Raw genomic sequence first — 19,300 nt, forward strand, 5'->3', positions numbered from 1 at the left:
TGCCCTATGAACATACAGCCTAAGCCTCCTTGCAAGAATGCATGAGATTTCCTGGTTTTAAACACAAGACTCTGCCTCTTTTCAAACAAAATAGGATAGGATATTCCAATTGTATCACCAGAATGTACACATAACTACACTTCATGCCCACTGACAGTACAATTAGCAGGAGTAAGCTTTCTGCCACTGGTTATACCTTCTTCTCACCATGACAACTTTCTTTAATCAGTAATGGGCATATTGCAGCTTCCATTTGTAGGAGAGAGTAAGTTCTTAGATCAGAGTGCTTAGGAACTCCTATTAGTAATGACACTACAGTCAAAATACATCACTTTCTATTAATACATTTTTTGATGCTGCCTCTTTTTTTTTTTTGTTCATTTTAAAATTGGTTTTCAAAGCACATCTAATAGATAATGAATAAAATCAGAATAAGGGCATTTTGTGCAGTGGGAGCAAAAACCCCTTACTATATTATTATAAATTGCTGATACACCACAACATAAAATGTACTGAAAACAGGTGGGAACCAGAAAGCACCAAGATGTCTGTAACTATTTTTCAATGTGTTTGGCACTGGAATTAATCTCAGGCAGGCTTGGGTTGGTGTCTAAGCGTAGGTTGAACAAGATTCTCCAAAGGAAGCATTTCCTCCACCTAACAAACATGGAACACTGCACCAGGCAGCACTTGGCCATGAAATGAATCAGTAGTGATAAGCTTGCACAAATATTGACCTGAAGTTAGAGATTTGCTGATGCCTTATGGCAAAGGCACTCTGCTGCCAGGGGCAGAAGGGACAGAAACATGGCAACTGTGCTTCTACATCATGTTGCCATAGCTTCTACCTGGCTCATCATCCTCTTCTGGTGTCTCCTGGGTCAGGCATACCTTCTCCCACTGCCCTCTCTAATGCTTTCATCCCCTCTCATGCATGCCACAGCTAACTGCTACAGAGATGCTGCAGACAACAGTCTACAAGCATTAAGAGGTTGACTATTTGGAAGCAAAAGCATTCCTGTGGAAACTGCAGTTCCACAATGTTTGGCAGAGAAAATGAGAAACACTATCAGTTATAATTGGTAACTCCTTGCACCTCCTTTATAAAGAAGGAAGGAAAAGACAGTCCAAGCTATGGAGACTAGATTATAACCAAAATCACAGAGATAATCTCAAATGCCGTTTCTTAGGAGTAAATTTCCACTACAGTAAATAAACAAGAACATCTCTGTTGGAGAAGGAAGTAAAAGAGAGGCCTCATAACTCATGTTCTAACCCAAACTCAAGTGGCTCCTAAATCTCAATGTCTCCAAAATCCAGAAGTGCACAGATACACAAGAGCTGACCTGTGGTTTGGTTTATCCTTGGGATAGGGTACCAGAGGAGAAACAAATCAGCAAGAAACTATGAGATTCAGAATAGCACTGGTTTGGCTTCCCCACAGCTGGTGGAAGGCAGGGAAATGCACAGGATCCAGTTCTGACCAGTCATTAGATTTAATCAGCAGAACTGCTTTTTCAGAGAGCCCTTGCAGTCTGTAAAGCTATATCCAATTAAGCCAAGATCACGCATAACATCAAAGAGGAAAATCACATGCTGGTAAAGGGCATGCTGAGCAGTTATTCATTAACTAGAACATTCCCGTGGCACAAGTTTTGTAAACACTTTGAGAAACTGGGTTTCCATGCTTAACAGATACCCAAAAACCTTATGAAAAACACCACAGTGCTGTATGCAAATTCTGCATATGTCTTAGGAGCTGTGGAAGCATTGTGGTTATTGTTCATGGTACACAGTCACAGTTAAGAGTATGGCTTTAAAATCTAAGAATGCTATTAGTCAATGATTTCCTTAGCTAGCTGAACACAGGCAGGCATCACATCTAAAGTCCATGGACTTCTGATTCAGGAGGAAAAAAGGAGAAAAAATCTAGGTGTCGATTCTGCCCATAAGGAAAGGCTTGAAATAAGGAATATCTCAAAAAAGGCCACCTGCCACTCTAGATCCACCTCAGCACACACATTCAGTGAGCCAAAAGGTTTCAGACCGCAAAAGGCACTGAGGGCTGATGTTTTCATAGATGACCCAGAGGATCAAGGGAGCCTGGTGCTTGCAAAACACGTTCTGGTTTCATGGGCTGTACTGATCAGAAAGGGTCAGTTAAGGTTAAAGGAACTGATCTCAGCTTAGAATCTGGATGTGAATTGTTGATCAGCTCTTAATTCTTCATCAGTAATCCACTGACAGAAAATAACAGATCAGATGAATGGCTTTCAACAGTGGGGCTGGGAACAAAGGTCCTGCAATAACACAAAAGAAGTGGCTATCATGACCAAATAACACCTAGTAAAGAGCTTTTAATCATTATTTTCCATCACCTTTCTGCTCAGATGTTCCCCAGCAGTAAGTGCTGTTTTGAGTGGATCAAAAACAGGGAGTATTTTCTTCTTCTCTACAGAATTTTGTAACGTACAGGAGAGGAAAAACCCCACCAAAACCAGTGGTAGCAGAATTTTGTTCCTGCCTGAATAAGGTAAGATAAACCCCCACCCTGGAGTTTAGAACATATGCACACCCCAATAATCTGCTTGCAAAAACAACTCTGATACAAGGGCAGAATTAGATACAGGAAAGGAAAGGAGACAATCTTGAAAACATCATCAGGAACTTGTCACAGTTGAACACATCAGAGCCTGCACTATTTCTCTGGCCACAGCCAATGCCACCTCCTTCTCCACAACCCTGTCCACCCAAATTCACCACATTATTGAACAATCTCAACACTGCATGCCTCCTCAGATACAGCTTTTTCCATTGACCCTGCATGTTCTCTATGGAAGTTCCTGTGGTGGTAATCAGAGAGCGTCTGCTTCAAGCTGGAGTTTGAAGATGTTTGCCTCTGTCTCTGTTCAGGTGCTGCCCTCTGAACTTTGACTTCTCCTATGACGTGACTCCTAAACCCCAAAAGTCTGGCATCTAATTTTTTTGTGCCAACCACAATGGAACTTCGATCTGGATTTCCATGAGGAGTTCTATACTTGATGTCATTGGTGAAGATGATGTCATGATTCTCTTATACATCTTCCCATGACTAGCCAGTGGTTTTCCCTGCTAATTTTATTTTCTGCATTATGTTGCACAGCTTAGATCTAATTGATCTGCTTTATGCAATGATGGATTAGGTTTACAGAAGGCTAATTTTGCCTTTTTTTTTTATACTTAGGTATACAATCTGCAAATGAAGTTGCAATAATTCAGTAAACCAATTAATAAGACAAGTGCAGTTAGCCTAATGTGCCAGTGCCACCATAGTCAGGGCTTGACTGAATCCAGTTAGTATCTGTTAATCTTTCTGTTGACTTCAGTGGGATATGGATCAAGTTAAATACATGCCCCAGCACTCCACAGCTCTGATCTAGGGGCCTTTACAGAAAATGTATATAAGAAAGCAACCAAAACAAGTTTTACACAGAGGAAAGCAAATTAGCAGCATCACCTCCATCACTCTGTCCTCTGCCCCAAGTGCTGCTGCTTCACTTGGGAGTTTTAGGCATGGAGAGTTTCTGTATCAGAACATACGGGGGAACAATCAACAGCTGAAGCTCTTTCTTGGAGCAGCTAAGGCTGTACTCAGGCACAAAGGCAGCTGTCTGCAAAACTATCAGTTAATCCTTTATTCAACTTCCAAACATTTCTCAAATAGTTAAGGGTATAAACGGAGCACAGGCAGCTCTAATTCACACCGACACCTTGAAGTGCAATACACACACACATCCTCCTGGCCAGCCTCCAGCAGGACTGAACTCCAGCCACCAAGGGCCTTGGGGAGTGGGGTACAGGGGGCAAGCAGCTCCCAGTGCTACCTCAGCTGCATGTGATAGCTGATCTCTGCAGCAGTTCTGCAGTGAGCCCCTCGCTGGCTGCGATCCTTCCTTCCAAGACATCGCCCCTGACTGCCTGCTCGCCAACCCTCGAAAGCAATGATGTCACTCCATTGCTGCTGAGGCTTGGGAGCAAGGAGCTGCCTGCTCCTGCAAAAGGGCAAATGGCAGCACGGGGCAACAGCTGAGGAAGGAGCAGCAGAAGAAGGCGACAGAATTGGTATCATTTGTACATATTATTTGTAAAATGGTAAGATAATTTCTCACGCTTCAGAAGAACATGACAATTTAGCCCTTTCGCTTGGATTTCTCAGTCCAGCAGAGCTTTTAAACCAGCACAAATTTTCATCCTCTTTTCCCCCCACACAAAGTTTTTGTCCTTGTCATGGAAACAGTTTCTCCCCACCCATCCCAAGTGCCCTAGCACCTTACTATCCCTCCTTGTATCTCTGTCTCGGACATGTTTATCCCTTCCAGTGCTTTCAGCTGACATATTATGACATCCAGTCTCCTCTTTGCCCTTTTACCCCGAGTACTTCCATGCTCCGCTTCAACAGGGGTATGTGCAATCCAAAACAAAACTGGCTAAAAACCTCTCTATGCAGCAAGTGAAAAGGCAAATGCAGGCTGCAGGGCAGCACGATGAAGTAGCAATGCAGCCCTTGCACCAGGACAGTGCACTGTAGAGCTACACTTCATTCGATCAGAAACCTCTGAAATCAAGGACTCAAGCTTCTGCACAGATAGACACTGATCACCTTGCTGCTCCCTCTCTTCTCCCTCCCTCCTCCCACAGACTAAATGGAAATATAAACTCTCTTTCCTGATGTTCTGCCAAACAGGCAACTCAGAGCATCACAGGTCTAATTCCCTCAGTGTTCTCACTCAATTCTGCTCAGAGGCACTGCAATGATCTTGTCTCATTCCACCTCATTCCTGCATTCATGGGCTATTATGTAGAGGAGACTGTATCCGCTGGCCAGCTACAAACAAACGAACAAAGGAGTAAATAAATCATTCGTGGAATGTTGGCATCTGCATTGTTTAATGCCTTTTGTTTGGGTGCTCTCATCTGCCCCTGCACACAGAGCAGACCCCCTTGCCTTCTCAGAAGCCACGGCTCACCAGCCCAGCAGAGCACAGCACAGAGCACACCTACCTTTGCGGAAACTAAAGCACCGCTTAATTCTCCTGTAAGTAGTTTTGGGAATGAAGGGAGCTGCTGCTAAGGCACCTGGGCTGCGGACTCCAGCATTCCTGTCTTCAGGCATCGTACAGGCCAGAGCCCCCACGTCCCTCCAAAGCTCTCCTTTACCAGCAGCATCCAGACAAAACACCACGATTAATCATCGCTACTGACTGCTGAGGAGTTTTTGTAATAGTGTATTTTCCTCTGGAGCTAGGAGATTTGTGGTCTTCTAGATCTTGGGTAGGGCTTGCAACGATCTCGATGTTCTCTTCCCTGCTTCAGTTTTGCTTTGGGGAACAATTTCTTTCCATCTATTTCCTTTAGTTTCTTTTATTTCCTGCAGTGAGACAACTGCCTATTATGCAATGTCACAACAAAAGAGTTTCAGCAAAAAGATGTATCTTCCATTCAAACAGAAGTGCCTGCACAGATGGATGGGAGAAAGACCTCTTTCCTCCCGGCTGGAACAGGAGGCTGAGTGGCAGAGACTCTTATTCCACAGCAAAAGCTCAGCACTGTGCGGTGTGCAAGGGGAAAGAGAAGAACAATACCAAAAAGGCCTCGGAAGAATCCTTCGGGATACAACACTCCTCGTTGGCACCCTTTATTTCCGCAACCGAGAAGCAAAAATAACAGTCCCTTCGCCCGAAAGGCTCTTTGTCGGTACCAGATTCCTCCCAAAAGTCCTTTTACACGGCCAGCTCCTCGTGTGATGCTCTCGCGGGCTTCTCGCTTGTTTTATTGCCTTCCAACTACCAGGAGCTCTCCCGGGAGAGGCGCGTCAGATGCGGCAGCGGCGCATCCCTGCCGGCAGGATCCCGGGAGCCGCTGAGGAATCCGTGCCTGCAGCGGGGGATGCTCTGGCGGCAGGGCAGGCGACAGGGCAGGCAGCAGGGCAGGCAGCAGGGCTGGCAGCAGGGCTGGCAGCAGGGCAGGCAGCAGGGCAGGCAGCAGGGCTGGCAGCAGGGCTGTGCTGCTGCCGCCGGCGTGCAGCAGGTGCGGGGAGGACGCGGCGCGGCAGCCGCAGCGCAGGTTTGTGGCTCCTCGGGTGACTTTGAGTTGACTTCAGGCTGTGCCTGTCATGTGCGGCGGCTGGGAGAGCGAGCAGGCTGCGCCCGGCTCCTGCAGGAGGTGCCAGACCTTACACTACTACCTACCCCTGCTAAAATGCTCATGCTCCTTCTCGCCGCCTCCCTCCCCGCTTACTTGCAGGCTCTGTGAAAAATTGCCTTTTTAATCTAATCAGGAAGGGAATTTCATGTGCAAACAGGCATTACATGCCCTGCCTCATTTGCATTTCTTTTCCCTTTCAGATTTTTCTTTCCACAGTCACCTTATTCTTCTGGTGCAAAAAACAACCTGTTTCTGATGAGCTTAGCAGATTCCCACCTGCCCCACCTCCCACCTTCTCCTTCCAGCACAGGTTAACAAATAACAATTTAATGATAAGGTTAATTATTTACAGAGCTCCTCACTCTGGTACCAGGAGTCTTCTCCTGCTGCCAGACAAACTTTAAATATTAGTGGCTCAGCAAGGTTTGTACACATCCGCTGCACACACACACACAGAGCTTACTTACAATGCTTAAAAGAACCAGAAAATTCACGTGTTATTCAAAGTGGCACTTGACTTGTGTGACACCAGGCTATTGTGGTTTACCACTAAGGACTGAAATTCAGGAAGCTGATATAAAACGAGTGTTTTGATTAATTAGCTGTCTGAAATAATGTTGTGTTGCAAGTAATTACTTGTTAGTGGCTAGTCGTCAGCATGTGACGGCAACTTTCCTGTATATTTTTTAATATGTAAAACCATTTTTAACTTCAGCAGCTACAGATCAGAAAGGCAGGCTCTTAAGACATCTGAAGGCAGAAGTGCCTGTCTTAAGAAGAGTCAGACTGTTGAAGCAGCTGTAGCAACATCCACAATAGCAAGGATAATAAAAATGTGAGTGTGTCTGGTCATTCATAATTACAGAAGAGTTAACAGGATTTATTTATACTTGTTAAATAGCTCTGACTATCAAGTAGTGAATAAAATGGAGGACATGTTGGAAACTCGGTTCTTAACAGTGACACATCCCAGGATACTGCCTTTGCCTTGTTATCACAGTCAAACCTTCTCCATGAACACTACACTCTAAACTATGTTCCAGCTATTTTTGCATTTTCCAAGGAGTTAACTGTTTGCTTCCCAAAACAAACAACCCTGAATCAGTATACTTGCTCAAGAAACCCCAAAAGAAAAATAAAAACATACTTGGAAGTGTTTTAACTGCAAATGAATTGGAAAGGTAATGCAAGGATTGCACCCCTCTAGTTTCATGCAAATCAGCAAGTAAAATCCTCAGCGAGGTGCCTCCCTCAGTAACTGGCATTAAACATTCCTGCAACAATGATGATGTCCTGAGAATTTTCTTGGTGGCTGGAAGGATTCCCAGCTGCAAATCACAAATAGCTCTTGCCCTATAAAAGCAAATGAGGAGCTGGTGAAGAAAGCACAGGGTCAGGACTTGAGAGATTTGGTTTCTATTTGTAGCCCTGTTCATTGACTTGGGCTAGAATTTAGTTTCACCTAATGGCAGCTCCCCGCCTGTGACATGTGGAGACACCTCCACTTGCAGGAGAACAGCAAGGCTGCCTTTCCCTATTATCTGCCACAGAAAGATACTGTGGTGCAGGAAGCACAAAAATCCACAAAGATACTCTCTGAAAAATCCACTTCTGCTAAGCCTCCAGATGTATTACTGCCACAGCAGCTTATGCTGCTGCTGGACTGGAGTAGGAGAATGCTGAGGAGCTCAACACAAGGCCTACTTTCTGCAGAAAAAGCTGGGGCTGGGTGATCTTTGTGCTGTGTAAAACCACGTTTCTTACCTAGCCTGACTACAGAAGGCTGTGCTACTTATATCTTCCCTTTCCCAAACCAAGTCCACATACCTGTAGCAGTTCATGCCTTTTAAGATAAACCTTTCACTTGGTGAGTTTTGGGGTTTTTTTGGTACGTTGTTTTCTTTTTTTTAAAGCGTTCTAAGACCTACATTTCCAGATTCAGGACTGTGCCATCTTATTTAACATAAAGGGCCAGATGCCAGTGACATGACTCCTTTGCACCATCTTTTCAAGGCACATTCTCCCAGGAGAAGCCATGGAGAAGGCAGTCATGTTTCAGAGATGCCATGCAGGCCCTAGCTGGCCAAGTCCCTCAGTGCAGCCCACCAGTGAGGCCAAAGTCCTCTCCTAAACACTGTGTGACCTGAATAAAACACAAAGGATGATGACTGACTTACAAGAAAAGTTTTATTTAAAATTTCCATTAGTCTCTCCCTCCTCCCTCCTGTGTTCTACCCAGCAGTTAAGAGAAGGAAGTCAGCAAAAAGAGTTTTCAGTGATAGCTGCACTTCTTGATCGTGAAACAGCACAGACAATCCTGCCCTCCTGACTTTTTTCCAGCAATCTGCAGACAACAATAATCATTTGCTGCAATACAGGTGTAGGAAAATATTTCTGGCCTCAGAGTTAGAGATTTGAGAGGTCCAAGGAACAGACTGATTAACATACAGACATTTTGTGCAAGAGTATCAATCACACTCATATTATAATAAAGATATTATCACCAGAATAGTAATGATGAAAATTAGTACAATAATTTGCAACCCATTCAACATAAGAGAGCTTTTAAAAAAAGACAACTGGACTCCCAATGATAAATTTTGGTCCAGTACTACTGAAATCGTTGGAGATGCCAATCAAATTCCCACACTGTTAGTGCTAATATTCTGAGGCACAGCTTTATATAATGCTATTACTGCTCTTAGCTGTCACTGGCAGGAGAACTGCTGACAGCTTTTCCAACAGGCATTTAAGAAACACCATAGATGGTTTTTCAGCTGGTGACCAAAGGAATTACCCTGCAGGAAAGCTGATTTCATACAAGACCAATCTTCTTTAAAACTTCCCCTCACACTATCATGTGCTATCCTCACCAAGGGAAGCGGTTCCAGACAGTTCAAAGTCTTTTAATTGAGCCCTCTGCATGGAAACATGTTTACTCCACTTTTCTGGAAAGATCTAGACCCTTCTCCTCTTCACTTCAAAACCCTGGCTGCGACTCAGAGATAACAGAAGAGCCGCTGTGAGCCTTTGTGCATCTGTGAGCAGTGCATGTTCCCTCCATGACTCACCTCCTCCAAAGGGTGCCCATATAACCCTGCGGATGGATTTCACCCAATCCTCCATGTCATTCTGCGTGCTCGCCATGAGGAGGTAGGTCTCATGATTGGCTGTCATCCGCTCCCGGTCTCCTCCTGCAACACAAGAGAATTGCACTTAGGAACCCTTCTGCTTCCCTGCCCAGCCAAGCTCCTGCCACTCCGGCTGCTGGAAGCACCAGAGCAAGCAGACGTGGACACTGTGCAGTGCTTGCTGACAGACATGGCATGAAAAGAAGGTCCTGTAAGTACATTCCCCATGAGACACTGAGAAGCTGTCATGCTTCCAAAAGGAAATGAGAGGATAAATGTCATCAGTAAATAAAAACAGCCCCATGCTGTTCCAAGAACCACGGGGGCCTGCACTAATCTGTAACTTGATACACGCACTGGAAATTTTGCAGCAGTTACTGTACCACGATGGAGAGAATAAATGCAGAGACTGATAAGGGTGCTTTGAACAAGTGGGGATGACTCCATTCTTATTTTCAGGAACACACTGTGCCAGATTCAGGGCAGTAACACTTGATACACCCAAGTGCTGCTGTGACTCCCTAAGGAGAAGGCAGACGACACGGTACAGCCCGCTGTCTTGGACAGCTCGGATGAGGATTAGATAAAAGGGAACACGCTGCCTTTTTATCCTTTCTGTAAAGAATGGGCCCACTCTAAGAAGGTCAAAACCAGAACTTGGCTTGCCACAGCTCCATGTTTTCAGACCTGTAGTACTGTTTCATCTCCATTCTAAAAGGTACCTTAGTACAAGCGCACTGAGGATTCAAACCACCTTTCCAGCATTGCAGAATGCCAAACCCTTCCAGAAAAAGAGTGGCATTTTAATGCCCTTTCACTGAGCCAAGGGCATACACAAGTACTTCACACACAAATGCAATGCACCTAGAAATCCCATCAGTCCTGTATTCACATCTTTCCAGCTTCTTAAATTCCCATTTTTTATCCTGGTGATATCTAAAGTAAATATCTCTGCTCATTACAACAGGAATACTGCTCCTGGAAGAGTGCCATGCTTAGTGCTGGGTATTCAAACAGCTAGAATTTTAAAGAGAAATTTCTTAAGGACTAGAAAATCCTAGCCCAAGTATTCTGTATTAATTACTCCTGTAGACCATGCTTTACAGAACTAGGACACACAACTGTAAAAGAGACTTAACGAAACTTGATGAATGCAAAAGCCAGACATTGGCAGATTCTACTGAAAATTTATTCTTAAGGATTGCATAATTATTCAAAACCTAAATTTTAACTTGGAGGTAAACAGAGATTCTGGTTTTCTACAGCCGAAACTCAGCCATTCATATGCCCTATGCTCCCCAAAAAGGCATCAAAACAAATAATGCAACAACCTGAACTACAGTACCTTTTAGACCATACCACAGTTTAAAAGTCTAAAGAACACTGCTTTTTTTTTTTTTCTCTAAGATATAGTAAGGATGAACCTATATCAATACTAGAAAAATATCAAGATTAATTTTTTTAAAAACTCTTTCAGTGACTAGCCCAAGGTCAGTACAAAACACGGGTCTTACTTCCATGCTGTCCCATCCTTTTTACCACAGAGAATGAGGGTAAGGGGACAGGGAAGCATCAGAATTCCAAGACCTTAACATTCCACATCAACCCTGCCCTGCAGAAAACACACAGTCAGGCCCTGGGAACTTGCTCCCCACTTTTACCTGTTACACATTCATTTAAACCAGAAAAAGGACAGATTTCTGACTCAAGGACAAAAAGGAGACATGATACTATCTTCAGTTTACTTCAACAGTATCTTACACATCATCTATAGTTCTTACCCTAAAAAGACCAAAAATTAAGGATAGAAGCATAAAACCTCAATATATTCTTACAGCTATTAAATATAATAGTAATAAATACAGCATAGAGAAAAATAATGCACCACAACTGAATCCTTTCTGTCGCTTACGAAACCTGAAGAAATTACTTATCATATTGCACTGTAGCTCCTTTTTATTTCAGTGGACTAGGATCTTGCAAGGTGCCACACAAAAAAAAAACCACCCACAAAACATGCATAAACATAATATATATCAGATCCAGCAATTAAAAAAAAAAAAAAACCACCAAAAAACTGGCAATGTGGTCTTTTTCACTAAAGAGACAAGAAAAAATATCACATGTGATGGTCATCTCAGGTGCTGCCAGATCGATCCATATTCTTTTAATAGCCTGCATATTTAAACCCAACAGATTATGTAATACTTGCTTAACAGATGATGTAGTATTTACCAAGTTACCATGTTATGACAAATTGGAGGGTGTTCTCCAGATAGAGTGGATTAATCCTGGAAGCCTAGCTAGCTTATTTACAGTGTGAATTCCAGAGCAGTACTTTAGCTCAGGTAAACACCCACTGAGACAACACACAATCAGCCTGATTTTGCAGAGAAGGAAAGCATAATGTTAGGTTACATTTCCTTGTTATGAGAAAGTGAAGCTTTCCTAACAGAAAGAGCTTCATCGTTTTATAGCAATTTTGGAGCTACTTTGTAATTCATATCCCTTTCTTTCAGACACCATACTGGATCTTGCAGGTTCTCCTACTTGTGTGTTAGTGTAGCTATTATTCATTAACTAAAGCCACATTAAAAGATTTTTTGGGACACAATAGCACTTGGATTTGCGTTTTACAGCAAATAATAATTTTTAGTAAGAGTATATTTTAAATGCAGAATTTACAAGATAAGACAAGAAGAAATGACAAAGATAAGAAATATCAGAAAAACAAAAATAGAATTAGGACCTTTCTGAATCTTCAGTAGGTCTGCAGGACACTTGTGAAAGACAGTTTTTGGAACATTCACTTCCACTTTTTTTCCTTTTAATACTTTTGTTATGACCACAATGAAGCATGAAGAGATCACAATCTCCAATAATCAGACATCTATTCATACCACAGATATCAGCATTAAGAATATCAACTTGAAAATGGTGCTCAGCATGAAGTCACATTGCAGATGTGAATCCATACTCTTTTCCATGTGCAAACCATAACCTATTTTACCTATATTGTTTTCTAGTTTCAGATTTTGCCCTCTCAATTTTTCCTGACTGCAATCGCAGTCCAAGAAATGCCTGAGCCTGTGTGATGTGGCCTGGTTGTGAACAGCACAGCCAACTCAAGGGACTGGAATATGAACTCCACTTTTTCCCTTTGTTAATTTGCAGGTGCCAGAGGAGCTGGAAGGAGCAGAACCCAGACCACCTGACCAAAGAAGCTGACTATGGTGTGTTTAAGATGAAAAGCTGCTGTTTGCACCACTGATGTGTACATCCTGTACATTCCAGCCTCTGGAAACTGCCAAAAGAAATTGGATCTACACTGTTTGGAGTCTCAAAATGACAATGTACCATCACACAATGCTACTCCTGTGGCCCTAACCAGACCCTAATCCGCTTTATTTCCTTGGCAGCAGCAGAAAGGAACTCTTATTCATTAAAGGGATCTATCCATAACACCCATATGGGTGACCAGTACTCTGTCCTGCTGCTCAGGGGCTCCCTGACCCACAGACTGGTGCTGCTGGTACCCCCAGTACCACAAGAGATTTTAAGAACTCTTGCCAGCATCCAGAAAAAACAAAAAAACAAAAAAACACAAAAAAACCAACCCCCCCCCCAAAAAAAAACAAACAAAAAAAAAAACCCCACAAAACAAAACAAAAAACCCAAAAAAAACAACCCCACAATCCCAAACTACAATTAAAATACAGAGAGGCCAATTGCTGCAGGATCCACTCTGCAGGGGAAAAGAGAGGGCCCAGGCTGTGCTGGTGACACAGCACCACAGCTCCCACTTGGAGAGGCACTGGGAGTAGGGACTGCATTTAAGGGGGGGACTGCTCCCTGAAGTACCAGGCTCAACAGCTCTGCAGCTCCTTACAGCCCATCCATTAAAGGAGAAGGCACAGACATTCTGGCATCCAGTCCTGAAAGGTGTTTTTACTACTTTGTAGACATTTCCTGTCTAAGCCAACACCTTTCTTTACCTGGATGTACCCGGGCTGAACTCTGTACGAAGTATTGCCTTTGTCCTTTTAAAAGGATCTTGGATTTCCTGTGAACAGTGGTTCCAGCATTTCTTGAGAATGGAATGTGAAAGGATTAAATTCATACCAACTGTTTAAGAGAGAATTTTCTCCCAGAAGGAACATCAAAAAACTAGGATTAATCCGATTTTTTCTGAGCTGAGAATGTCATGGCCAACCTCACAAGAACATTCCCATTCTAAACAAAAAATTAAAATTAAATTGGGGACCAATTTCAAAGTGAAACAGTTTCCTACTCCCTTGTACATTTCTCTTAGCCACAGTTTCTGGAACCCGTAACAAGAGAACTCACTGAGTTTTCTCTAGAAACATCCTCCTGCTTGGATGCTTTATATTTGTCTCCTCAGGAAAAACCTAAATAGTAAAATTTTAGCCTTCTAATGTTTCAGATGAATACACTAAATGCACCTCCATATGGTATTCAAACAGAAACTCCTGTTTCTCCACCACCTCCCAGCACACTCTTCTCTGTTCAGGTGGATGGTAAGACTGTGTGACTTATCATTCCTGATCAGGACTCCAGTTAGTATTACTTCACAAGCAAAACACCAACATTCATGATAAAATTCACAGCTCTTCCACTACACTTTGTGTTCCTAAATTTTCCCCTTTGCTTCAAATGAACTGTACACTAACTGACATACTTAATTAATCTATGTCTCTAGAAAAACCCACCTGGATTTCCTGCATTAACTTTTATTTTAAAGCATTTGTATTCAGACATTTTAATCCGAAGCAGAAATCATCTCAGCAAATTGTGGAGACAGTATCAGAGAAAAAGATGAACACCTTATTATTCTCCTTTTTTTCTAATGAAACTCCTTGTTCAAGAAAAAAAAAACAGAAATTTTTGGTTACCCAACCTTGACAGCAAAAGCACTGCTGCTTTAAGCATAGGTCTGACCTGACACACTGATGTGCTACAGTTCAAATCCAAATATGCACATTTGTCTTGCATATACCAAAGCTGGAAACTATGGGATCCATCCATCCTCAAGTGAGACAAGGAACTCCACCACAGCTGTTAAACTTTAATGAAATGTGTGAACTATTCTGCTGGCCACTCCTTCTGTTGATGAACCCTATGCACCTTGAGTGTGATGAAAATCACACATGGCTTCTTTCAAGGATGATTTGGGCTCCTGCATTGAGCTGACAATTTATCCTTCAAACTGCCATGGAACTGGTAGATGAGTTTAAACACTAAAATGTTTCATGTTCTAGGTGGGACAGTGGAAAAACCTAACTGCAAAAAGCTTGGTTGAAGGATAGGCTGAGCAAAGACAAATGAAGGAGCTAAGCTGCAGAATGCAATTGTATTTTAATGAGATTTTCATGTCTTCTTGGGTTCAGGATTCATTGAGAACTTTTCTTTGTAGCAAGTGACAATCTGTGTTGAAGGCTGAGCAACTGCTGCATCTCAAAAGACCAACTTGAAAACCGAAAGAGAAAAAGCTACTTGAAACTTGCTCTCTCTGTGTTTGGGATTTTTTCTGTGTTTTTGTTTGTTTATTTAGAATTCTAAAAAGCTTCTTTATTCTGCATAGGCCTGGTAATTGGTCCTGTTCTTCCTGACTGTAAAACTTGACCAAGAATTTACAGCCTTCCCTCTTAGTTCATCTGAGAATGAAGACAGGAGTACACAGCCTAAGTTCAAGTCACTGCTGTTTGGTTTTTTTTACTACAGAAAAGAAAGTCTGGACAACCAATGGCTTTTAATGACCATGCAAAAACTCATGTCTTCAGAAGAACACTACACAGTTGCATTACCTCTAAAGCCTTAATGAGAATTAATAGATTGGGTTGAGGGAGATCTACAAACTACAATTCCAACTACAATTTCCCAGGACTGCCCTGTTCTATCTACTGTAATTGTTTGGCTCAAGCTTGCTGAGTCATCTGAAGGACAAAGACATGGCTGGAGAAACACTTGTGCTTTACCTGACTGATGCCACCACCACTGAGAAATCTCAGCTTTGAAATGCAGAGCTATCAAAATCACCAATTTTTACTAGCAAACCACATCAGGTGTCCTATTGAATTTCTCTCTTCACAAAGAATTAACACATTTTCCTAGAAGGGGAATCAAGTAACTGAACAAGTCAGTAATGAGGATACTGCTTTTTAAATACTTCAGTACAAATATAACTTTCTCTTGCTCGTATCCAGCCAAACTTTTGCATTAATAATCTGCAACAGCAGTGTTCTAAACTATGGGTGTATTTTTTTTTAAAGGGGCATATTAGCTTTTCAACATTAAAGCTGAAGCCTTATTTAATTGCTAAGTGGCAAAAGATTGCTAACACAAGTACATTCCCTGGTGGGCATTGTGCTCTAGCACAATCCCCCACTTGCAGAATGCCTGGAAGACAGCAGGGCTTTTTCAACAGAATGAGCTGTTTTCATGAAGCACTGAACCAGCTGCTGTCAGATATCTGAAATCAGGCTCAGGAAATGAATTCCTCATGTGTAACACAATGAACACTCTGTACAGGTAGGTCTCTCCTGTGCTGCAGGGCTACAAGGGCAGCACCATTAGTCCCTAAGAGCAAGTTCAGTGTTTTGCACAATAAAAGCATAAAAGCAGTGCCAGATTTAAGCATTTTTCGTTTGTATAGCTGTAATTATTGCTTAAATACCTGAGCAAAGAACTGTGATGCTTGCTCATCAGCAGTTATAATTGTGTGAGAAAGAGATCATTAATAAGGAAAAGAGACACAAATTCAAATCATCCCTCGCACAATGTAAGAGCTCCAATTTTTTCAGAGCCCTTTAATCTTTTCAGGCATGTCTCATTCTTCCCCCCGTTTTTGCTTCCCTTCCTTTATTCCTAATTTGAACTTCTGCTATGCTTCAAACAGATTTCACAATCCTCCACCTCATCCTCAGCCACAGATCCCAAGTGGCACCTATTTTACAGTCTGTTCATCCCACCCTTCCCTGTCTCTAAGATGTTGGTGCCAACACAGTTCACTTCTGTATTTTGCCCTTTCCCAGTGCCACTCTCACTTGAAAAAATCTCATTTCTCTTCTTGCTCAGGGCACACCACACTGAACAGTTTGTTTACAGGTTTTAATAGAAGTCCATCAATCTGTGTGGACCCCATCACAGCTCTGCACTTTACCAGCCCCTGAGCACACATTGCCCTCTTGCAATGGAATTTCATGTGGGCTTTTTTTTATGATAGAAAGATGGGAAAAGCATAAATAAACAAAAGCCAAGAGACTGGCCATAAGAAATCTGCTCCTCTATATCCTTCATTACTACTAGGACTTGAGACTTATAAAATATTGATTCAGTTAGAGAAAAAAAAAAACCATTGCATGCCACATTTGTCTATATAAATGTACAGTGCTGTTACAGTGCCCTATTTCCAAAATTTTAACCATAAAGAGCTTTCCTCTGAAATTTTGAGTTAAAAAGGAAAAATAAAGCAGAGTTTTGCCTAATGCCACAAACCATTAAAAACCTACTGTGGCTTTTTTAGCTAAAACTTGTACACACAAAAGCTATCAAATTGTCAGTGCTTGTTTCCTGGGGACAGAGACAAGAGAGATTTATTTTCTGAACAATAGCTTTGTTCCTATCAGACAGCAGAACTTGTTTGGGACCTCCTAGAATAAACAGCAGAGAAAGAAAAACATGAGTTTTTCAATGACCTGTGAAGGGAGGAGTTTGAGGGTCACATAATGTCAAACATCACTGGTAGTGCAAGAACTTGTGGACAACTTCACTGTTACCTGTTGTAACTAATTTATTCTAAGAGAAAAGCATAATTTCAAATTACTACAGCAACTTGTTTTCTCTGCCCCACATGACAATCTTGAAGATAAATTATTGTCTTTTGAGAGTAAGAACCTTCTTTGAAGCTTCTCAGGTTGGACACCAAAATGAGCATTATGTTATTTGAAATCTGGCTGATCTCCAAGCTGATTTTAGGGGAAGTCTCTGCAAACATATGCTTCTAAGGAAAGAGGGGGAAAAAGTCCCATGCATTTGCTGGTGTAGTCATAGTCAAACATGTAAAAAATGGTTTAAAAGAATTTGACTGTTAGGACTCTGTTTTGGGAAAAAAACAAGACCCTGGAGCTTTTGCTGCTGGGGAAATGAGTGCCCTGCACTACCAAATTCTTTCTTTGCTCTTCAGCCTCTCATCATGAATTGCACTGAAGTGCAAACACTCAACCTGAAATGGATTTTTCTGAAAGGTCAGGTCCACAGCACATGTTTGTATGGCATTTGATCTAGCAGGAAATTAAAACTTCTGATGATTTTAAGAAAGGAAGGATCAATACCTGAATGGAAGTCCTCAAGTGTAAATTCACCCAGGGACTGGCAGGACCTACCTATATACACACTGGCATGTGAACTTCAGGCTGCAAAGCCAGCATGTCAGGATGTCAGAGCAAGGCTGTTCTCAGAGACTAACAAGAACAACATTCAAAGCACATGCTCACTTCAGCTCTCAGCATTTACTCATTAAGCTCTCCAGCTCCCAGCATCCATTCATTAAGCTCTCTGCTCCTCATGAATATGGAATGTCCTGAGCCTTCAGCAGGTAAAGATCGAGATGCTCTTTTATCAGTCTAAGCATGCTCTTGTGTGCACAACACAAGGTGGGGAATTAACTTAGAACAAAACAGCTAAATTCATGTGGTATTTCTTCACAGAGTTCAGCCAAAAGAACTTCCATCAAGAGACAGCCTTCCAGTATCCCAGGACAGCAAATTGTGGCTAAGCCATAATATTGTATCTGCTGGGACCCTCGTGGCAGGGAGGAATGATGAATCTGACTCCATGTTCTCAGAAGGCTAATTTATTATTTTATGATACTATATTATATTAAAGAATGCTATACTAAACTATACTAAAGAACACAGAAAAGATACTTACTGAATGCTAGAGAGATAATAATGAAAACTTGTGACTCTTTCCAGAGTCCCGACACAGCTTGGCCCAGTTGGCCAAAGAGTCAAAACAACTCACACCAGAATCCAATGAAACAATCACCTGTGGGTAAACAATATCCAAACACATTCCACATGAGCAAAACACAGGAGAAGCAAATGTGTTAATTACTGTTTTCCTTTTTCTCTAAGGCTTCTCAGCTTCCCAGGAGAAAAATTCTGGGCAAAGGGATTTTTCAGAAAATGTGAATGTGACAGCAATAACTTGAGACACTCTAAAATTCTGTTTCATACAGTGGCCTACTCACAAGTAGAGTGAACTGCCCCAAACACAGAAGACATTGCATGCCTTCTAATTTTACAGACAATTATTTTGTAACCAGACAGAAAAGATAATGTCGCTCCAAAAGCTTCCAAGAAAAACAGTTTCCTTTCTCCATCAGGAACTGACCATATTCCTCCCTGCTTCTTGGTGCTTTCCAGTCTGCACTGAGTTAGACCCAAACACAGAAACACTTCATTTCCCCAGAGAGCAGCCAGTCCTTTTAGCTCATTCAAATTTGATCCCAGATAAAAATAACAGCTCCTTGTGGCATAGATACAAAAGCAAAATGATGCAAATATCCTAAATGAGCAAGTATATATTATGCATACATGTAATTTTATTGAAGCATCACTTATTTAATAATGCAAATTCACTTATTTAATAACGCAAATTCATGTTTTAGCAGTTCAGTAAATAAATCAAGAATAAGTTATTCAATAAAGCATGTGGGCTAATTGACATATGCCAAAAACAATTACCTAATAGAGTGTTAGGTCTCAGCATAAGACAACCTTGCTTATCTAAAGTAGCAGGAGATTTTAGTCATCAGCTCAGGACATTTGTTCCACAGCTCATCTAAAATCAGCCAGAAACACTGTGCCTCCTAGCACTGTTTTGGGATATCAATTCAATATTGACTTAAACAAAAGTGTGCTGCTTAATGAATTATCAGCTCAACTCTCCAGTCCTTTAGACAT

At 42.0% G+C, this 19,300-nt stretch overlaps 1 protein-coding gene across 4 annotated transcripts in view; it reads right to left on the minus strand.

Annotated features, from left to right (window-relative positions):
- ARHGAP24 (Rho GTPase activating protein 24) overlaps positions 1 to 19,300 on the minus strand; it is a 183,116-nt gene that overhangs the window by 20,988 nt on the left and 142,828 nt on the right. For 3 of the 4 annotated variants that reach the window (XM_036382895.2, XM_036382897.2, XM_054514761.1), the window contains one exon: positions 9,255 to 9,377. In XM_036382895.2, coding sequence (XP_036238788.1) covers positions 9,255 to 9,377 — 123 coding nt within the window. Of the gene's footprint in view, positions 1 to 5,040; positions 5,867 to 9,254; positions 9,378 to 19,300 lie in introns of those variants that run through there. The other variant, XM_036382896.2, reaches the window with a different exon arrangement.

This window comes from Molothrus ater, chromosome 4, assembly GCF_012460135.2.
Source record: "Molothrus ater isolate BHLD 08-10-18 breed brown headed cowbird chromosome 4, BPBGC_Mater_1.1, whole genome shotgun sequence".
Classification (NCBI taxonomy): Eukaryota; Metazoa; Chordata; class Aves; order Passeriformes; family Icteridae; genus Molothrus; species Molothrus ater.